The 22,355-nt window shown below is 37.6% G+C and overlaps 1 protein-coding gene across 1 annotated transcript in view; it reads right to left on the reverse strand.

Annotated features, from left to right (window-relative positions):
* The window catches only part of LOC127625916 (ephrin type-B receptor 2-like), a 209,039-nt gene that overhangs the window by 110,828 nt on the left and 75,856 nt on the right, over positions 1 to 22,355 (reverse strand). The window contains exons 2-3 of the mRNA XM_052101373.1: positions 17,442 to 17,521; positions 640 to 1,324 (exon numbers count right to left, since the gene is read on the reverse strand). Coding sequence (XP_051957333.1) covers positions 640 to 1,324; positions 17,442 to 17,521 — 765 coding nt within the window. The remainder of the gene's footprint in view (positions 1 to 639; positions 1,325 to 17,441; positions 17,522 to 22,355) is intronic.

Below are 22,355 nucleotides of genomic sequence, written 5' to 3' on the forward strand. Positions count from 1 at the left end.
CTGCAGACAGAGTTGAATTACAGGTGAGGAAGGCTGAAGGAGAGGAGCAGTGGGATTTAGTGGGCTAAGAACGATCGATACACTCACACACTGACAGAGGGCCGTCGTATATCGACGCTGCACAGGGATATTGTGAAAACAGCCACATGAAAGTGTCTGAGTTGCCTGGGAAATCAGAGCAAAACGACAATATAAATAGCAGGCCATTTCTAGAGCTCCAGCAGGCTTAAAAAATGAGCTGGCACAAAAATGAACATGGCTTTTAGGTCCCTTTACAGCAACAAAAAATGGAAGCCTAAAACATGAGGACTGATTAATATCTGTACTTAAGAGGATGTCATTCTTTGGCTGTATGTTTTTCCAAACGGTAGATCCAAAGATGATGAAACAATACCCGCTGGAATGTTCTCTACTGTTGTAATGGTGCAATATTGTAATGCATCATATTTTTGCATGAGCACTGTAATGATATAACACTGATATAATAAGCTTACAGTAGTACGAACCAATTCAATAAGACCACAGACAATTGAACAGAGAGTGTTTTCCATTTCTCAATACACAGAATCGTGAAAAAAAAAAAAAGTGTTTTGTGCAACATGAAAAGATCCCTTTACATTAGGAGACAATTAGGCTTACCTCTGCAAACAGTCCCATTATCCACAGCCTCATGACCAGCTTTACACATACAGCGGCCAATAGGAACCATCCACTCTCCATCTCCATTACAGTACAGCTTAATGGGAACGTCAACCTCCTCGGCATTAGGGATGCAAACTCCCCTCGCCGCCACCAGAGAGGTGCTCTCGGCTCCTGAAAGTGTCTCCTGAAATATCGCTCCGTTCCGAATGGTCCGAGGACACTTCCTGTAGAACACTCGCACAGCGATCAGTGACATGCATCCACCGTAGTCCTGAAAGGCTAGGTAGAAACCATTACGGGAAACAGGTCCGAAACTGCGTACCTCTGTATTAATTTTCATCACTCGTCCACCTAGGTCTACTTGCGAGAAACTCTCATCAGCCGCGATGGTATCCACCTTTATCCAAGGGTTTTCCATCCAGGGGGGGAAGGCTTTGGTGGCAATGTCGGAGTCTGATTCATAGTAGTAGAGGTTGAAAGTTTCTTTGCAGGAACCCGGGACTCTTGGGATGCTGCTGCAGTCTCGCACTGAAAATTTCATCTCCACGTGAATGCGTTGAGCTCCTCTTCGTCGGATGTACTTGGTACGCACCCAGTTATTTTGGTTGGCATCAAAGACATTACACACCTGATAGGTACGAATGGTGTTCATGTGCTCATCGTAGCCACTCACTTCTTCCCACTATAAGATGAAAAGAGAACACAAAGAATTAAAGATTTGTTTTGAAGCGCCAACACACTTTGAGGAACAGGTCATACAAACTTCTTTTTATTTGGGATCCCTGCTCATTTTAGAGGTCTGCTACCCAACATGAGCCAAAGCGTTGGCATTATGGTCAGTTTTTCAAGTATAACTTTGGGTTCAGGTGGGGTTTGTTATTACTGAAAGTATAAATTATTATTATTATATTTTGGTTATATATATAGATATATATTATTTTGCTTTACAGAAATGAGGACCCTAATTGTAATGAAAATGTTGCTACAATGCAAAAAGTCTTAATGGTCCTAAAAAAGTATTGCATTTTAAAATATGATGTGGACATGTTCTTGACATATTTTGTGAGATTCACCCAGCTAGTTTCTTCAGCCATTATTTAACAATATGCTAACATACCCTATACCTTTGATGGTTACAACCCTGACCATCAAATATTTAAATTGACCTCTTCACAATCAAACAACCCTCCATGGCTCAAAAATAGTCTTAACAGCATTGCATTTTTTAATTTTATTTTTTAAATCAAATAAAACTGCCACATTTCAAAATCTTTGCTAAATGTCCAACTAATGCTAAATGCCGAATCCCTTTTTACATGTTAAAATACATGGTCACCTTTTAGCCACACTCCCACTGAAAGACGTTTCTTCTAATTTCACACTCAGCGATTGATCGCTTGGCTCTTATGTCTCATTTGGTTCTCCTCTTTGCCTCTGATAAAAGAGTGGCAGAGAAGCAGAGACGGCACAAAGGAAGGCCTTCCTTTAAAAGGTCGTTTGTTTGCAATGTCTTTAACACACTCATCTCCTCCTTCTTCCATCATGCAGTGCCATCGCTTTCTCAGTCTGTCATTAGCAACCATCTTTTTTTATTCCTAATTTGATTAGTCAAAGTGACAGGCTACAAACAAAAGGATGCTACACTCTGTCTTCTCTTGTTTAAACATTCTTTTCCCCACACTACATTCTGATGCATGGAAGAATGGGCCATCCAAAAAGGTGGCAAGGTCAATGGCTGCCAATGATCCAAGCAGAGTTTCCGCTAGAAAAAAATGGTGCCGGTCACTGAGGTTTCGTTTTACGGACATTTTGATGATATGCCGGTCAAATATATCGCCTCTTAATTAGTGAAGTTGAGGAAAACTGGAGGCAGTCTATGTAACTTAAAAAATGACATAATCAGGCCTTATAGAATGCAACATGTTATTATTAGCTTAACTTTCAAATAGACGAGAAAAAAAAAAACATGAACGTCCGATTGGCCAATTGTTTTTTTACTGTGGTTTCACACACATTCACTTTTTGAAACATTGAGGCACGGATGTACCTAATACAAATAAATAAAACATCTCCAGTTAACTAGCAGATCATTCATTTAGTCCGTTATTAAATAAGAGATCTAGCGCTAAAATCTGTTGTTTTTGAAATCAAGCTGAGCTTCGTGTCCGCTGCTATCAGTTGCATGGACGACGCGCTGCGCGAAGTTGCGCAATCTTCACTAGGACGCAGCGTTTCAATGTATCGCCGTTGCGGAGACTCTCTATTAATTCGGTGAAATCACAAAATAAAATGCACACAAACGTGTCCCTGCTTGATATAGACTGTAACCATGCACTGATGAACATAGGCTATTCAGTTTTGATGATAGAGAAAAAAACTGCACGAATGCGCGGATTAGAAGCACTGATCTATCTATAATGAGATGTTCCTGATTCACCATCGTCTGGCCTCTGAAAAAAGCTTTTAAAGCTAGTCTGCCTGGGCCTGGCCATATTTGAAACGTCTCACTCAATCGTTCGTTGTTTAGGTCTATATTGCAGCCGTTTTAGGCGTACGCTTTATTTGAAATGCAGCATGCGATGTTGTTTCATAACTTTCAAACGATAGAGCCTGTTCCTTTATAACATAGCAAGAGATCGGTGTATTTTTGCTTTATACATTTTAGGCTTATTCTCAAATTCAGACTGTGTTAGGGGGACGGGATTATTAGGCAATTTTAATCGGACAATTTGACCGGAGAGATTTAATTTTGTCGGACATTTAATTTTTTTACCGGCCAATGTCCGGTAATTACCGGACAACGGAAACCCTGGATCCAAGAAATATCTGCCTACATGGAAAGGATCAAACTAAAGTGATGGATACAAACTTTTCTCTCTTGTGCCTGTAAAAACATTGCATTAAAAAACATAACCAGCTATCTTTTATATATTAGACACCTCGGATACTTTTAGAGCAATCCAAATTCCTCTAAATTAGCAAGTCCAACCAACATAGTGCAAGTGTTAATGATCACAATCCTATCCCAAATCATTTCAGTCTTTCTCAGCCGACTTACAGGGACATGGGAATAAAGAACAAAAGCTACAACAAAAGAACGTTCTTTTAATTAGTCCAAGATTGTGTGATGGAATGGAGGTCTTGGAGAGGCTTGACTTTCTCCCCAGCCCCATCAAAACTCCCATCAAAACTCTTGTCAAAATCTTTGTTAAGAGGCAACTAATTTGGGAAATTATGTCAGCTGTTAAGTGAAGAGTAAGACACTCTAGGGGGAGGGGTGTTAGGGTGATCATAGGCTTGCTGGGCTTTGAGGTCATGGTGCAATGAGCATTTGAAGGTGAAGAAAAGGGCTTTCCATGTTGGACAAGGTCAAGACTTTGACTCATTTCTGTGGCTGCTCTTTGGGTTGTTTAGTGCTCAACGTCTGTGGCTTGATCGCAGGCAAGTTTGACTGGAGACCACAATGGAGTCATCTGGAGTCACTTTAGGACAGGCAGTGAAGTCCCTGGTGCATGTACTCTTCATGCTTTAGTGTGTGCGATATATACTTGTTAACTTAACAAGAATCCTCTTTCACTCTATCAAAGGATCGTCCATATAATTTAATTATCTAAGGTTTGTAATGTTCAGTGGGTTTTTGTATGTGTTGCACTCAGGGCTGACATTGTTGCACTAATTATCACTAGGTCAATTGTAGGTGTAGGATGAACACTTTCTTTCTTTTTTCATTCTTTTTTATTTTTTTCATTCATTCTTTCTTCCTTTCTTCCTTCTTTCCTTCCGACCAATGAATGGCGGACATTTTATTATATTATATATTGACTTTAAATGGAAATTCTGACTTTATTTAACCTTCCTGACTAACTCATTTTCTTTCTTCTGTGGAACAAAATAAGATTATGAACAGGAAATAGGAATATCATAACAAAATGGCTATCAAGCTCCAAAAAAGACGTCAATGAAACTAAACAGAATACACAAAACTCTGTGAATACACATAAGTGTGAGTGATATTTGAGAGCTACAGCAGAGGGACTATTTTCCATGAACAACAGCTTAAATTTCAGTCTGTTCCTCACACAAGTCTATCGAATGGCTTCAGGACTATAGCGTTCGTGCCATAAGGACTAAGCTTTTATGTATTTATTTATTTATTTGTATAAAATTTTCATGTAATGTGGACAACTTTTATGATTTTTTATTTTTAGAGCATGATAGCCCCTGGTTACTGCTGCTTTCATTTTATGAAAAAGAGCAATTTCAACATGAACAAATTTCATCCTTTTCATATAGATTTGGAGTGACATGCGGTAAACGGTGACAAAATATGTGTTGTTGTTGTGTGAAATATAATTTAAAATTGTAGAACACACAAAAAATAAGTTATTGTTTTATTTTTGTTATTTAATTTTGCCAAACAGTACTCATCTTTGTCTAGCATGATGGAAGAAATTAAATTATGCTAATGCTGGTTTCATTTTTATTCTGCCCGAGGACAGAAACGAGGCAGCACAGCAAAACATAAATGACTATGTAAACATCAGAGTCTATCACCTATTCTTTGTCTCAATTTGATTTTAAAAAAAAATAATAATAATATATATATATATCCAGAGCAAGAAATAAAGATAAAATAAAGAGTGACAGAGCGACAGAAATAAACAGAGGCCAGGATAACTTTAGCCACCCCTATGCCTTGCAAAATATTAGCTATAGGTCCTGGCTTGTACCCAAGACCATGACCTGACCCGACCTGTACTGTCAAGTTTTAAGCCTGAATCCGACCTGTAACAGTCACATGAAGTCCCTTTTTGCAGCCTGAACTTCTTCAGAACATTGAATCCTTGTAACACCTGTATTAAAAAATCTAGTCACAGTTGAAATAAAACACAGGTCTCAAGATGTAAGTTATTTTTAAAAGAATTAAAGTTATTTTACACAGGGTCTAATAAAATGTGACTGTCATGCATGAAATGATGTAAAAACAGCAAGGTGCAGCACAATGATCAAAGACGTCCATCCAGCACGTGTTTACATAGAAAAACAATTAAAAAACAACACAGCCACACATTCGGTGTGGACAGCTCATATATATTAAATAAATATAGCATATATTATGCATACTACATACTAATATATATATATACACTATACAGTGTGTATATATATATATATATATATATATATATATATATATATATATATATATATATATATACTGTATAGTGTATATATATATATATATAATATTAAAAATTATTAATATAAATTATTAATAATTACTTGTATAATTAATATAAAAATGATATTTAAGCAATGTCACATGAGCAAGAGTGATATCGCCCTACATCAGCACTGCTGTGATTTGGCCGCAGACAATCACAGCAGTGCTTATTTAGGGTCATATTTGCGAGTGTGATATTGCTTATATACAACAGTTCAATGAACAATCAATTTAAAAAAAAAAAAATAGGAAAAACCCAAGTACGGTCATAAAAACGCATTTGTGCATGGAACTAATTTCTTGCTGCGGATCAGAATCTGCCATTGCTGGTTCAACAAAATGATGCGTCCAAGCCTCCGTTAGTGGACAGAGCGTGTGCAATCACCTGTTGCCACACCCAAGCAGAGATTCTGTGGTCTTCGCAAACCGAGTGTGAGGGGAAGGCGGCCCGGCTTTCTAGTCCATTGGCAGCAATGCATGCTGTCATGCCTGATGATGCAACTCGTGCCGGGGTTCCAGGATAGCAGGCTTGGCATGCATCTAATTTGGCTGGTACCCTTCCCGCTCTGTTTCGAGACCTGCAAGGACACAAGTGTGTGCACACTTGGAGATAGAAGCCAGCTTCCTGAGGAGAGGTGCGCTCTTCATTTTAAATGCAGCAGTGATGATGCTCTATTCACATCAGGTGCGCCTCAAAATCCGCAGCCAAACAAGGCTTTATAAATTGCCCCTTTCCTCCCTCCCACCCACTCCTGCTGTGAGCCTGGCTGAAGGACAGCCTTTAGAAGAGGTGGGGTGACGATGACATGAGTGAGGGGAGGGTTAATCCAACATATATGAAATATCCCAAAATTTTTATAAACATGTGGAGTCAAACCCAGTTACTATAACTACTGCTAATAGTTAAGGTTGGAATTTGAACCTTGTTAAGTAAAGGGTGTGTTATAAGCAATCATAAGCTTTTTACATGTAAGATGACAAGTCGATGGAAAACATTGATGGAGTGACCAGAGTATAATTTGGGGGTGGGTTCTTTTGTGGCCAGTTAGCAGCCATCCAGGGGTGCATTTCTGTACAACGACGTAACTCACTGCTCAACCACCATAGTAGGATTCATCATGGGTGAAATTAACTAGCTAGTCACTACTGTTTCTCGAAACCATAGTAACTATGTCGCACTTCCATCGTTTGAACAACATTGGTTCAACAACATAGAGCTGTTGTTAATGATGTTATGCAGGGGGTGGAGTAATAACTTCAGAGAATATTAAATTATAATAGCTCATTTACACATACACCAGAAACAACGTTTACTGCATAAAAGCTACAGAAGACACGAAATCGGTGTGCACCGTGTAATGATACAGATTCATTGTGCTGCAATAGATGGATTTCCATCTACATCAGACTCCAGGGATCCCCCGGCACACTTGAGCATATGTGCACTCTTCAAATTGGTGCACTCCATTCAGAAGTGATCATTCCTATGCCCAATTCCCTTAAAATGATTTGCCATCCATTCTGAGAGAAGTGGAGGGCTAAAAGATTTAGGACTCCAAAATAACAGTAATTTTGAACTCACTTTAAGCAATTTTTATCGAAAATTCAGTTTGAAGCTATCTTACTGCATACTTATTATGCATTCGCGTTAACATGACGTTTCAGAATGTAAACGTGATCAAAGTCTTGACAGAATTAAAGATATATATGAAATAAAAGATAAAGAAGCTTCAGCGACATGAAATAATATCCACACAGCTGACTAACAATGAACTATGCTTCTGGAGACAATGAACTATGAACTATGCTAACAATGAACTATGCTCCGGGGCAGTGGTGGCTCAGTGGTTGAGGCTCAGGGTTACTGACCAGAAGGTTGGGGGTTCAAGTCCCAGCACCACCAAGATACCACTGTTGGGCCCTTGAGCAAGGCACTTAACTCCAGGTTGCTCCGGGGGGATTGTTCCTGTAATAAGTGCACTGTAAGTCGCTTTGGATAAAAGCGTCTGCCAAATGCATAAATGTAAATGTAAATGTTCTGACCAAAGGTAAAGTGCTCTAGCTCTACCCACAACATTATGCAATGCTGTTTGCGAATGTTTGTTGGAACTACGGTTTCGGGAAACACCAAATTGTTGAACTTTGTTGGTAACAATGGTACTTGCGATCATAGTTGGCTTACAATGCTTTTGGGAAATGCACCCCAGAACAGCCTAGTAAACCATTCAAACATGGCATACACAAGCAGTACATCATATTTTGTTGGATATATTTAAACAGTTAAACTTTTGAAGACCCCTACGTTCTGGCCATCCATCTTGCTGTTTTTAAATGCAAGAATGCATGCTCTGAGAAGGCCCCTGAATTCATCCTTTAAGATGATTACTCTTTGGCAAGTGTAATATTTTAGCTATATGAATAATCTCATATAAATAGTGTCTTCATTAAACATCTAAATTGAAATAAATGCTGATAAAATGTTTTAACTCGAAATGCCTTGTAACTTGCACTGGGAAAAAGAGCTGTGTGATATATTACACAATGTTCTAGTGGAAAGAAGTTTCAAATCGATAACTCCCCTGCCACCCAAGAAGAGAGAAAGTTCAACTGAGCTGTAATCTATAAGTCTCCCTGACAGAGGCTCTCCCAACTAGATCAACACAGCCGAGAGGAATCGCGAACTTTTGCTGAATTATGAAGCAGGCTAGCTCTGGGGGACGAAGATGTTGGCCGCACTCACAATTTCTGTTATATTAATTGCTGCTCAATGACACGGCTCTGAACTTTTATTTTGACTTCAGCATCTTTTACAAATAAACTGCCACAACCTTGTGAAGTTTACATGACGCCAGAAATTAAAGCTCTCCCAAGGTTGTCATTTGTATTAGAGCCTTTGTAACTAGTGGAATGGTGATTCTGATGAGGCGTTCTATGAAATATGCTGACTCCACATCTCATTGCTGTATAGATGGCCTGTGTGGAAAGCATATCTTGGACTCAAACAAAAGCATTGTAAATCTACATAAATAAATAATTTGCACAGAGGGGAGAAGGGGAGCATGTATGACAGCTTCTCAGGGAGAGTACCCAATTTGCAGTTGTGGGAAATCTGACAGCCAGAGACGCATAGAGACATTTGTCCTGAGGGGACGTGTGGAACACATGACATCCAGATATTTGAGTACAGTAGGACTGCAACCCCATGGAGGTACTAAGCTCCCTGCCGTCAGAAAGAGTGACAGACAGTGAGAAAGTGAGAGAGTGATTGAGAAAAGGCAAAACATTTGACCGACCTAAAAACTGAGCTGTCTTTGGCAGTCAGCTTCAATAAAACTTTCAACCTCCATTCACTGGTAATGCACAACATGTGAAGTTAGACAAACAAGCTTCCTATTGCTTATTTAACCCTTGTCTCTCTCTTTCTGGATCATGTTTACATATCTCCCTTTATATGAATCAGGGACAGGACAAAAGAGTCACGCTGCCAAATGCTGCTTGTTTCAATCTTGACATGTGACCACAGAGAGCTTTGAGTCCGTGATGAAGGGACCCCATTACTGTTTTATAGACCACCACAATTTGATACAGGTCACTCTACAGCAGAACTGGTTTCAGGACATTTCCTACAGAAAATACTTTTATAGGCCAGTTCTGATAAGTTTGTGTTGGTTTTAAATATAACCAGGCATGACGTCTTTGGAAACATCTGTTTTTTGACGACTTCATGTAGCTCATGTAGGCCAGTCAGAAATACTAAAAGTGCAAGGTTTTAAATAAAAGCAAAATTTTTTTCAAAGATCAGTTAACAACAGAGAGCAATTGTTTGGCTTTCTCTCTTCCATGGAACATAAAAGGAGATGTTAGGCAGTATATTAGTCTCGGTCACCATTCACTTTCATTGCATCTTTTTTCCATTCAATGACAGTAAACGTCGACTGAGGCTCTCATTCTGCCTAACATCTCTTTTTGTGTTCCTTGGAAAAAAGAATGTGATTCGGAATGTCATTTGGAATGACATAATGGTAAGGCCACACCCACACTAATCTGTTTAAGGTTCAAAACGTCGTTATAGGTTTCCAAAGTCATATGTTTTCTAAAGTATGCAGTTATAGATAGCATTTCAAAAAGCTGTTCTAGTGTGAATGAGAGGAATATGCAGGGTTGGAGTGTAACAGAATACATGTAGCGGTGTTACGTATTCAGAATACAAAAAGGACGTAACAGTATTCAGCCCTGTATTCAGATTTGTTAGAATACTTTTGGAATTCTTCTCTCATTATGACCACAACATAATTCAGAAATAAAAAAAATATTGTCAATCAAGTGAGAGACTTGATTGTTTTTCTGAACAGTTTTTCTGAACAGCGCAAATGCGCGCTGCACACTTGACCTATCGCTCTCTCTTCCCCAAAGCAGCTGCAGCACGTGAACATTGTTGTCAGGCTTTCATGCCAATTTAGGCTAATTTGAAAACACAATTGTGGGTTATTATTGCATTAAAGCACAGCGGGTTGTGGTTATTGAGATGCTTTAAAATAGATTGCGGTCACCAAAAGGTTTTATGTAAGACACTAGATAATGAAAATACAATGTTTTATTCATGTATAATGATACTGGGATTGAATATCTGGCAATGTCCTAATCAGTGTGCTGTCAGTTGGTCACCAGAATCTATAAAGCCACATTTTTACAAAAATATTACATTTGAGCAAATGATACATAGTTTCCCACAATTGTAATGGCTGTGTAAATACATTTATTTAACATCTCATATGAAGTGATTCACAAAACAAATCTAACAATACAAAGAATATTTAGGCCTAAATTTGGAAGCAAGCTGTACCTCATTGTTGTCACAGGACCTCACTATGTTGCATGTTTAATTTCTGCAAGTAAATACATTAAAAATGCCATTCTGAACATTCACAATCAACCCTGCTTGGTAGCTACAATGTCACCGATAGGGGCTTTTGGGGCTTAGAGGTACAGGCAACATTTTTCTTGTTGGAAAGTGGACAAGATATTGTAGTTGATCATGAACTGCCTTCTGTTTGGCCTCTGCCTTCCATAAAGAAAAACATCAGCATCTAACTCCACATATAATTTCAAGAAATCAAGGTAGGCCACGTCCACACTATCTTTCTCTCTAGGTTTTGGCCTTTCGTCCACACTGAGACACTGTTTTTGACAGCAAAAACTGAGCTTTTAGAAAATGCTCTCCCAAGTGGATACATTTGAAAATACCGTTATCGCATTGTAGTGTGGACGGGGAAGATGGAAATATCTGAAAATGATGATGTATTTGTTGTCATATGATCCAGTCGTGTGATCCATTCAACCTAAAACAATCATGATGGAGGCCAACATTGTAGCGGCATTATTGTGCCTGTTATGCTCTTTGAGAACATTACTAAAGATAATTCATAGGTGATGCAAAGTTTACTTGCAATAGCTGTCCTGCGACGAAACAGGAGGGCAATTGCGTTTCAGCCCATACATGGAACGGTGATTTTTTGCATGCGCAGTAAGGGGATATAAGCGTTTTCATATGTTCTAGTGTGGACTGGCAACTGTTGTAAAACGCTTGAACACAGCAACGTGGATGGACAGCGTTTCGAAAATGAAAACGCTGTCCTCAAATGAATCAGGATTAATGTGGATGTAGTCTTAGATGTTAATAATGGAGATGTAACAGTTCAGAAAAGATACTAATGACATATCATACCTAATTCTTCCAATTGTGCCTTGCCTTTTATGTATTCTAAATGTATTCATGTAATCTGAATGTATTCTATTTGTTTATGTGATGTATCGGAACACATTACAGAATACATTTAAGAGAGATTATTTAGCATTCAGCTCAGAATATTTTAAGTATTCTGCCCAACCTTGAGTGTAAATGTATATCAAAATCAAATGAAAACATATTAGTGTAGACATGGCCAAATTGATTAATAATTAATCATTTTCAGGTGACTTGTCCCTTCAACGGCAGATCCATATTCGCTTTCGAGCAAAAGTCAGTCAAATTGAATTCCAGTGTTTCCAGTTAATTTGCTTACAAAGACACAAATGATTAAGATAGTGTTTTGATCTGGACCTACAGGCAGTCTAGACAAGGCCACACTATCACCACGATTAGTAACACAAATGTATTGGCTTAATTGCGTGTTCTGCATCAGTAAGCAACAAGTCGAATGCACGACCATCACTGGGTTCTAAGATGGAGGAATTTATACACATTTGTAATGTCCACTGCGGTGCATTATCTAACTAAACCGGTAATGATTTCATTTGCAACATAATGAGGATGCACACACACTCTAACAATTGCAAATGAAGACTAATTGTTACATACCACAGTCTTTCTGTGAAAACACTCTTAGTGCTGCTTAATAAGTGAATACTGTGAACAGTTGTATTTCAAACGCATTACGTGGTGTGTGTTTTGATATATCCTTTTTAGATGCCCTTGAGGAAGACACAACTACTTTAAGATTAAAGAAGTTAAATTGTTAGGTCAAGAGAATGAACAGAGGTTTACACTTATCTCTGTAATGTAATGAACACCTCTGCTCAGAGATGTGTTATTGAAAGTGCTCTCTAATAGAAGATTTTCTCTACCACTTATTTTATTAATAAACTTGAGTTTATTTTTAAACTGAATAGTAGTGATGTATCTGTTTCGCTTTAGTGGCATAATAATGATTACCTCAAAAAATTATTTTGACTCATTTCTTTCACAATAGAAAAAAACGAGGTTACAGTGAGACACTTACAATGGAAGTGAATGAGGGAAATTTTGGGAGATTTTAAACGTATTAATGTGAAGCTAATAACTTTTATAAAACCACTTGCATTAATTGTTCTGTTAAAACTTGTGTATTATTTGAGCTGTAAAGTTACAATCAGGGTTTTTTGCTGCATACTACTGTTCTGAGCGGATTACAGGGTTTATTTACAGCGCTGCACCAGCATGGCAACAAAGTTGTAAAATTGGCTAGTAAGCGATTGTATCACACTAAAATCATGTTAACACACATAATGTTTACTTCTTGTGGCTATGCTTTTGAAACAGTGAGTATTTTAACATTTACAGATTGGCACCATTCACTTCCATTATAAGTGCATCACTGTAACCCAGATTTTTGCTTTTTTAATATATTAATATTATTTATATATATATATATATATATATATATATATATATATATATATATATATAAAAAGAGGGATGAGTCGAAATAATTTTTTGTGGTAATTAACATTATGCCACAAATGCTGTTGATTGAGCTTAATTGAGGTTTGTATTTAGCTTGGCATATTCAATGTTGTCCAAAAAAAGGAATAGAATCAATATAGATACAGAGTATTTTTATTGTATACAGTCTTCTTATTTTGTGTGTACTGTATATTGTATATTATTAGGTGTATAATGTATATTGTGTTTTGTAACTTATTTGAAACACAGTGTAAACTGTATTATGTGTAAATCAGTGTAATGGGATTAAAGGAAAGGAGGAGGCGAGAACCGGCTTGACAATATAAATAATAGTTTTAATATAAAACTGAACAAAAAGACACAAACATGACGGTCAGCTGCACGTAAACGATCTCTCTCTGTCGCACCACCATCCGCAGTCGGCCTTTATCCCTCTCAGAGGCTTAATTAGCCTGATAAGGGACCGGGTGTGTATAATCACGCCCTGTCACAATCAGATGTTTATTATAATTGTCATACTGCTATGTTGCATGGAACTGCACACAAGACTTTCACCCACTGTTGCACTTGTGTATATGGTTGAGTGACAATAAAGGGATTTGATTTGATTGATACTCTTTAAGATATCTGAAATGGTAACATTTAAGTTTCAAAAGCTGTGATGATGTGCAAGTCCCAACAAGACTCTATGCAGACATGTGGAGTAATAGTTAGCGTGGAAAATAATAACAGCAGAAAGTACATGAAATATGCACATCTCACACCTGGCTGTGAAAAATCTTTACCATAAATCTTTCTTTAAAGTAGATGTTAAATTCCATAATTACAATGTACTATATATTCCATCAGCATAAAACCTCAAGAGGTTTAAGTCGGTAATGCATTCAGCACACAAGCGTGAATGTATGAATGAATGAATGAATGAATCAGAACGAATGAACAAACCACATCTGGATTTTTTCTCCTTGAATGTTCTGCAACAGGGTTTTGTTTTGCAAAGCTATTCAGTGCCACGACAGCCAAATGTTGATGGAGTGCTCTATATTTTGACTGACACTGATACTTTAGTTAAGCCCACAGGGCTCTGCAGGGGTGTAAGACAATAACTTAAAGCCTCTCTTTCTATAAGGTTTACAGAATCCCACCTGTTTAGTGCTGCTGCGGGGAACCACCATTCCCCAACTGTACTTAATGTGTGCTATGTCTTCTTAGAGTCTATTCTCATCTCATTTCCTTCAAGAAAATGTATATGCCCTTTGAAAATATGTGGTATCAGGCAGCATAATAACTGAAAATGAAGACTAGGGAAACTTGGACAGATCACCAGAATTCCTTGCTGATGAATCCATTTCCTCCGAAACACTGGAACCGCTGTGGAAGTCTATATTTTTGAATGTGTCAAAATCAAAATAACTTCTGCATTTGAACACATTTCACACTTTATATTCAAACATTCTTCTGACGTATATTGCCATTAGCTGTGGTACTGAAAGAATATCACTTTTGCTGTTGTTTTGTTCAACTTTAGAGTTGCAAAGATGAAAAAGATGTGGTGATGCAAAGCATGTGTAATTCCATTTCTTTTGTTAGAGAGGAAGAGAAGAGGTGACTCTTATTCTGTGCAGATTGAATCCAGAGCAGTGAAGACACCAGACCTCTTTGTTCTTTTATATTGATTGCTACAATCAGTACGGAAAGAAAGCTGCGTGCCCTCAGGTTGGAAGAGAAGATGGTGAGCAAAATTATATCTGAGGAACTTTGAAGTTGCACAACCACAATGTCAGCCGTCTATCCTCTTTTTCTCTCTCACTATTTTCCTTTTTTCCACACAGTCTTCCTTTTTTTACTGCTTCCAGACAGACAGCATAGTATAATTTGAACCATCCCTCAAAAACAGACACAGAAGCATAAATAATTGAATAAAACAGGGAGTGGTTTTTCAGAAATACACCAGAAAATTACTCAGTAATATATTTTTCTTCTCCCCGATCCGTTACGTTCGAAAGAACATAGATCCTAGTGTGGTGGAGGAGACAATTAATTACTGCCTGACCAGCAAGTGCTGACTGGGCATGAACCTAGATGGATGAAACCCATCTAGGTATGCTATCTTGAAATTAATTGCTGCAAATGCTGTCAAAATCAACAGATATATATCAATAATTAATATTTTCATGCCTGTCTTAAAGGAATATATCACCAAACAAAAAGTCTGACATACTTTACTCACCCTCATGTTGTTCACACAAAACACAAAAGGAGATGTTAGGCACTCTAGCTATGTTTTCAGCCAAGTTGTAAATGTAATTTATTCAAAAATAATATCGCAAAAACAATGTGCAAATAAAGCCGCATTTCCATCCCATGTGTTCAAAAGAACAAAATCGTCATTTCCGGAGAAATTGTAGCCACTGTGACTCTTCTATTAATAAAATACTGTAAAGACCTTTTTCTTATGTCAAGGAGCAACAGCGCATCACACAATTCTGGGAGCACTAGATTCACCCGCTAAAATCTGCGTTTTTTTGCACACACTAACTGCGCTCGTTTAGCGACCGATTCACTAAAGGAATTATGCAGATCAGGCAAATGGCACAAACGTGCCCACAAAAGCGCTGCTGATCGCACAATTCTGGTCTTACGGTCTGATTCTGAGTGCAACGTAGCCGAGGATGCTGCAGACCACAGTATTTGACCCACCCAGTCAGGACAGCATCACTTTGATCCAGACACCTGGATCATCTCTTAGATATGCAGAACATGTGCTTGACGACACAGATAATCTGGATATAAGGCGGGTGAGAGACAGGAGACAAAGGCTGAGGAAAACAGTTCAATCAGATTTATTCATCAAAACAAAGTTCTCTTTTCAAACTAAGCAAGCCCAGGAAATGTCTCTCCCCCGACACATGGGCAAAGACCGAGGAATCAAAATTGCACGAAGTTTTGTGAATGAAGCGCATTCTTTAATGAGAAAGGAGGCGTGTTTGCATGGAAAGGAATTACTTCATTTAAATATTAAAGATGCAGCGCAATTTCAGTGGTAAACGTGATTGCAAGTGGTGAGTAAAACACAGGTATTTGCGCTGAAATACCATGTGCAAAAGTGGAGCAATTGTTTAGTGAATCTGCTCCAAAGTGTGTGCGTTCCACAGTTCTTATGCCTTTGCCATGGGGATGTATAATATAGTTTAGTCACATAATTTATTTGTATTTTTTTAATGCACATCTTGCACATCTCCTAATTCTAAAGGAACATATTCTGTAAATATGTTTACACAATAGTAATGCGCATATCTTCTTATCGGGAAACAAATATGTATATTTTTCCACCTGAATTGAGCGTATACGTTTTTTTATGCACGTTTTGGAGATTTTATTTGGACCTTGGTGTTTCCATCCAGCAGTCTTTATGTGATATCCCAAAATGCACATAAAAATATGAGGATGGAAATGTTATCTTTTTTCCATTAACTGAATGGTGACTGAGGCTATCATCACGGTTAATAGCCTGTGCAATTTCTAAACCGTAGCAGGCAGCAATTTTTAAAAAAATTATTTTTTTACTCAGAATTCTGTGATGTATAAGTCTTTTTTCTGATTGGTGCACATCTTTTGCACACTTACGAGATCTCGCTATTCAGAATGCAGTTCACAAAAAAAAAAAAAAGTATCAGTGAGCGGGGACTAAAAACTGCCCAAGAAACGAAAACCAAAAACGCAACTCCATTTTTTGCAGAATGTAACCAAAAATCGTAACAAATAAATGTTCAATCGTTCCGGAGTGAAAACGTTATTTTTAAATGCTGGTAACTGGTTATAATTGTGCCAGAAACAAAAAGCATTCAGTGAGCGGCAGTTCTGCGGACAGAAACACCTTGTTGATGAGAGAGGTCAATGGAATGGCCAGACTGTTTCGAGCAGACAGAAAGTCTACTGTAACTCAAATAACAACTCTGTACAATTGTATTGAGCAGAATAGCATCTCAGAATGCACAACAATTGGAACATTGAGGCGGATGGGCTTCAACAGCAGAAGACCACATCGTGTGCTTTATTAGAACCCTAGTGTTCCTAATAAAGTGCTATGTGAGTTTATGTATAAGGAAAAACCCTTGTCAAAATCATAATTAAAATAAAACTTTCTATAAAAACAATGACTATATAATTTTTGTGTCCATATTGCACAGCCTTATTTAGAACAACATGAGTACATTTTCAGTTTTGGAGGAACTTTCCCTTGAAGTGCAACCTAGAGAAACTAAGTGAATACGGTAAAAAAGGCTATGTATTTCTAATTGCATTAGTAATAGACATTTGTTAATTTAGAAATGCATTCAAAAGAGGACTTACGCTGCTGTCACTTGTCCCCGACACAGGATATACTGTCCAGCCCAGCTCTGCAGTCGCCGTGGTGGAGTCCATCAACATTTCTGTGGAAACAGGAGTAAACAAAAATAGGTTATATTGTGTATTTCCAGGTCACACTCTGTATAATTGTCAATGCCTGTGAGTTCAAAGACTTAACAACAACATATTGCAGCCAAAGTATCTAGCCATCTACTGTATGAACAGTAAAATTAGTCTTTTCATCCTTCTGCTAATGTTGTCTCCAACGTTTCTAAAAGGGTTCCTAAATAACAAATAACTCCAGTAACTACATCCAACTCAGATAGAAAGAGGTTTTGAAATTAATACCTAATATAGAGCTTTATCTTTTTTCATCCTCAGTCTTTGCCCAAGGAAAAGCTGCGGAAGTATAATAAGCTATGAATATTTAATATCTTACAGTGCATTAACATCATTCTTTATCCAGTCATTTATAGATGCTTGTGATACCACTTAGCCAAATGCTCCATAAAATACTATCAACATTTTTGACATGAAACAGCCTTAAATATGCTTCGATATTACAGCCATCTCCAGTAATAATGATGAAATTTGTCAAATCAGGAAGGGAAAAGGAAATAGTGGGCTAATGGACTCTTCTTCCCCACTATGTGATTTAGCCAAGATATTTTGGAGACAACAGTCCACTAAGCTGGATCTTCCACTTCAGGGTTTACATGGGGTACAGGATGTAGGTTAGTTGTTGGACGAAGATGAGATAACCACTAGAGACACAATGTGGCAGCAGATTGATACTGGGAAAAGCTAATCTTTGAAAGACTTTCCTATTTTTATTTAGCCTCTGCAGGTGAATGTGCCTGAATATCCCCAATATGCATTGTGCATGTTTCTAGCCATGGGATACATGAAAATTGTGTTCAGACTGACTTCCCTTAACATAGAGAAAAGCATGGATTGCAATGTAGACAATTGTATGTAATGCAAAATACATGCCAATTATGCTAAAAAAAAAAAAACATCAGAGATTTGAATTTTTATGTACTTTCAAACACAAAACTGCCATTTAATTTGGCTTGTGCATATGGCATTCTCATATGGGAATATGTGCAAGCTGAGGTTCGCAATTACTGTGACTTTGTTTTTTGCATAGAATATAATTTCATCGCTTTCCAATGTACACTTTGAGAAATTACAATTACATCTTATATTCATAACGTAAAAAACTATGCAGACTGCATGGTATGTATGCGTCAGTGCGTGTGCATGTGAAAAACGAAGAGCTATAAATCGCAACACAGGTGCTGCTGCCTCTTATCCAAAAATTCTGTGTGGAGATAGTGGCCTTTAAATCACAGTTATTTTTCACAGAGCTCCATAAATAGCCCTCTATGTAGATTTGCATAAAAAAAAAATCATTAATTCTCATCCCCTTGGTAAAAATGCATATTCTACAGTTTGTAGAAATAAAGAGACAAGCTTGACATGTCTGCACTGATGCTGAAGATTTGAATGGCTCTGAAAGGGACAGAATTGAAAAGTATAATCAGACAAGAAATTGCCATTTGGTTCAGTAGAAATAAGTTATGTCCCATAACCTGAAACAATCACTTCAAGTACTCCAGCTGTTCTATGTCAGGTCAGACCTCCAAGCAACAGGAATAGCCAGCCTTTCTGTAGCTCTTTAGTTGAAAAAAATATTGTCCTTGTTACTGGAGGCCAGTTACTCTATCCACTTTTGATTAGTTGGTGTTAAAGAATATTTCAAGTAATTGGGGTCAAAGAGAACACATTTTGCTATTTGGGGTCCTCAGAGGCGCATGAATGATAGTTCTCTGTTCAGAATGGCCGTCAGTCATCCCCTGTGAATATTCCATGCTATAGCATTGATGGCTTAATTAATTTCCTCTAGTAATTAGTGTAAGAGAAAGTTGTTAGACTTTTTGGAAGAAATTGAAATATGTGGCTTGATGTGAACAGAGGAAGTTTAGGTTTTATCACAGTCATGGACAGCTGGTTTGATTTCCTTTTACAAACATTACAGTACAAAACTCCTTTTAGAGGCTCAGCTTGAGGCCAACATAATTACTCGTCTTAACTATTGGAAATACTTTTCATTTACAGACTTTTCTTTAATCTTGCATTAGGCTATTTTATCTTATTAAATGTGATTTAGAATGCTGCTTGCAATTAAGATGGGGCCTTGAAAATGACAGTGATTTAGAAGAAAAACAGTAAGTCTACTGTATAGGGCTGTGTTGAGGAATGAGGCATTTTGCAGCCTGATCTCATGAAAATTCATGCAGTAGTGCTGTAGATGAAATGTTCACTGTGTGGCACTAAAAGACAGTTAGGCTTTGTCTACAATAATCCGGATACATTTGAAAACGGCATTTACATTTTCGAAACGCTCTCTGTCCACACTGATGTTTTCAAGTGTTTTACAAAAGTTTCTCGTCCACACTGAAACATATGAAAATACTTAAATCCCCTTACAGTGCATGCAAAAAATTGCTGTTCCATGTACGGTCTGAAACGCAATTGTCGCTCATGTTCCTTCGTCGGACAGCAATTCTGAGTAATTTCCCATCGCCTTTGAAGGAATGCCATGTGAAGGTTGTACAAAGTAACATTTATCTTTAACAATGCTATCAAAGTGAATAGCAGGCACAAAAGCGCCGCTTCAACATTGGCCGCCATCTTGATTGTTTTGGGTTGAATGGATCACATGACTGTGTCACATGAAAACAAATACCTTATGGGCGTCACGTGTGGGTGTTGCCTTAAAGTTTCTTCGAAACAGATGACGTTTTAAAAGGTTAATGCTCTTTCGATATTTAAATAAACAAAACAGACCTCCATGCCCTAAACCTTAAACCTAATCAATAGTTTAATAAAAGCAAATGCGAGGTGACTACGCCATTTTGTGGTACTTCTATGACAATTTTGGCTCATGTGTCAACTTGAATGCTTTTTGCACCTCGTACCCCAGTCTTTTGCGTTGGAGCTACCATACAACCTGATAGCGCTTGAATGAACTTGTAAAAGTAGTTAGTTATGTTATGCAAATGTTAAAATGTATCAGCTTACAAGTCATGCTGAATGTCATTATTTATTAACTGCTAATAAGCCGTTTTACTCGTGATTTGTGTGAAGTCAAAAGAAAATTATGAAATAAACACTGGAGGCACCAAAAAAACTAGGAAACTGCCGCACAAAAAGCCACTTCAAAATGATTTAGCAAAACTCTGAATATTGCAGGGGAACCAAAGCTTTCATTGAAAAAACTACACACGTATTCAGTTTATTTTTAACAGACATCCTCCATCTCCACAACACATTTATTGACACAAGCACATTACACATTACATCTGATTATCACTGAGCTAAAAATGTATACTAAGACCAAGAAACTGAGTTTGTATAGCCATTGATAACATAAAGTAGAACTCTATCTTCAATTGGTAGGCTGTGGATTCAAAATATAATGTGTTACAATGTGTAATATATAACCTAATAAATCTAATATAAATAAAATATGGCCATTGAAAAAGGGAATTCTATAACCTAATTTAAGAGATAGTCATCTATAAAGCATTGTGAGTGTATTGCCTAGTGATGGGATATATATTCTTTCACATTCTTTTCTCATTGGCTTGTCATAAGCTACAGCTATTCGCAGTCTGGAAGAATGATGCACTGCCTCTCCTGTACTCTACGATGGATAACCACTATACCAGAAGCCTTTACGCACACATAGCCAAGCATGAGATTTACGGCTCCCCACAGTTTCGGCCATTCTTCACCACTATGTCTTGCTTCCTGCTCTTCATCCTCTGTAACGAAGTAAACCAGGGGGTCTGCCTGCTCCACAGGACTCTCTTGTGGACTCTTTTTGAAGACAGTGGTGGATACAGCACTGTGAAGATTAACTGTGTTTACACTAACACCATGTCTTGAGTTGAGTGACAACACATTCCAACCTGGCCTATGTATAAGCTTGACTCATAGTGGAGCTCAGTGCAGTTGTATTTCAGCCTTCATAAGACTCAAGAGGACACGTGAGTTTAAGCTTTTCAACAGGGATGATTTTTTTTGTGAAGCCATGCATTTCCAGGCAACATGAATATACAATGAAGGGAGTAGGTTTCCAAAGGCCTGCAATAGTAAGAGCTTTTCAGGTTGCACTTCCTAAGTGAAAAGCAGGCTAAGAAATTCAAAATACAGTGGAGGTAGTTGTTAGTGTAATATAAAATCTTTCAATGACTTTCACTAGGTGTATTCGAGGAAACCTAGCTTATAGCAGAGCTGTCAGGAGCCATATAGTTCTGGTTATATAGGCCAGCTGTTCATCACAAGGATGTAAACAAAGGGAGCCTCTGAACACCAGTCCATGCTAATTGATGGGAAACAGGATCCGCTTAGACAAGGGATTACAGCTGAGGAAATTGATTGGTCAGCAGCTATGCCCCTGTGCTAGAAAAAGTGGCACCTGTTAAAATCGCTACTTTTAAAAAGGCCAATTTTGTCAATTTCTTTGGGGAACGCTGGCGCTGACGTATAAAATGGCTACACAGATCATTAATGGGAGGTCTGTTTATTTGGGGAGGTGATTAGGGTTTGGGCTTTAGACTGCCAAAGAATACCACACACACACACACACACACTCTCTTGTTGCACAGGCAGCATTTGACTTTGTGTACCTACCTCATACAGAAATATTATATATATATATATATATATATATATATATATATATATATATATATATATATATATATATTTTAGGACTGTCAATCGATTATCATTTTTAATTTATTTAATTACAAGATATGCGATTAACTAATATAGTGATTAAACAATTATAAATAGTTATATTTAAATAAAAATAAATAAGATATATACATTATAAAAAAAATA

Source organism: Xyrauchen texanus, chromosome 32 (genome assembly GCF_025860055.1).
Source record: "Xyrauchen texanus isolate HMW12.3.18 chromosome 32, RBS_HiC_50CHRs, whole genome shotgun sequence".
Taxonomy (NCBI): Eukaryota; Metazoa; Chordata; class Actinopteri; order Cypriniformes; family Catostomidae; genus Xyrauchen; species Xyrauchen texanus.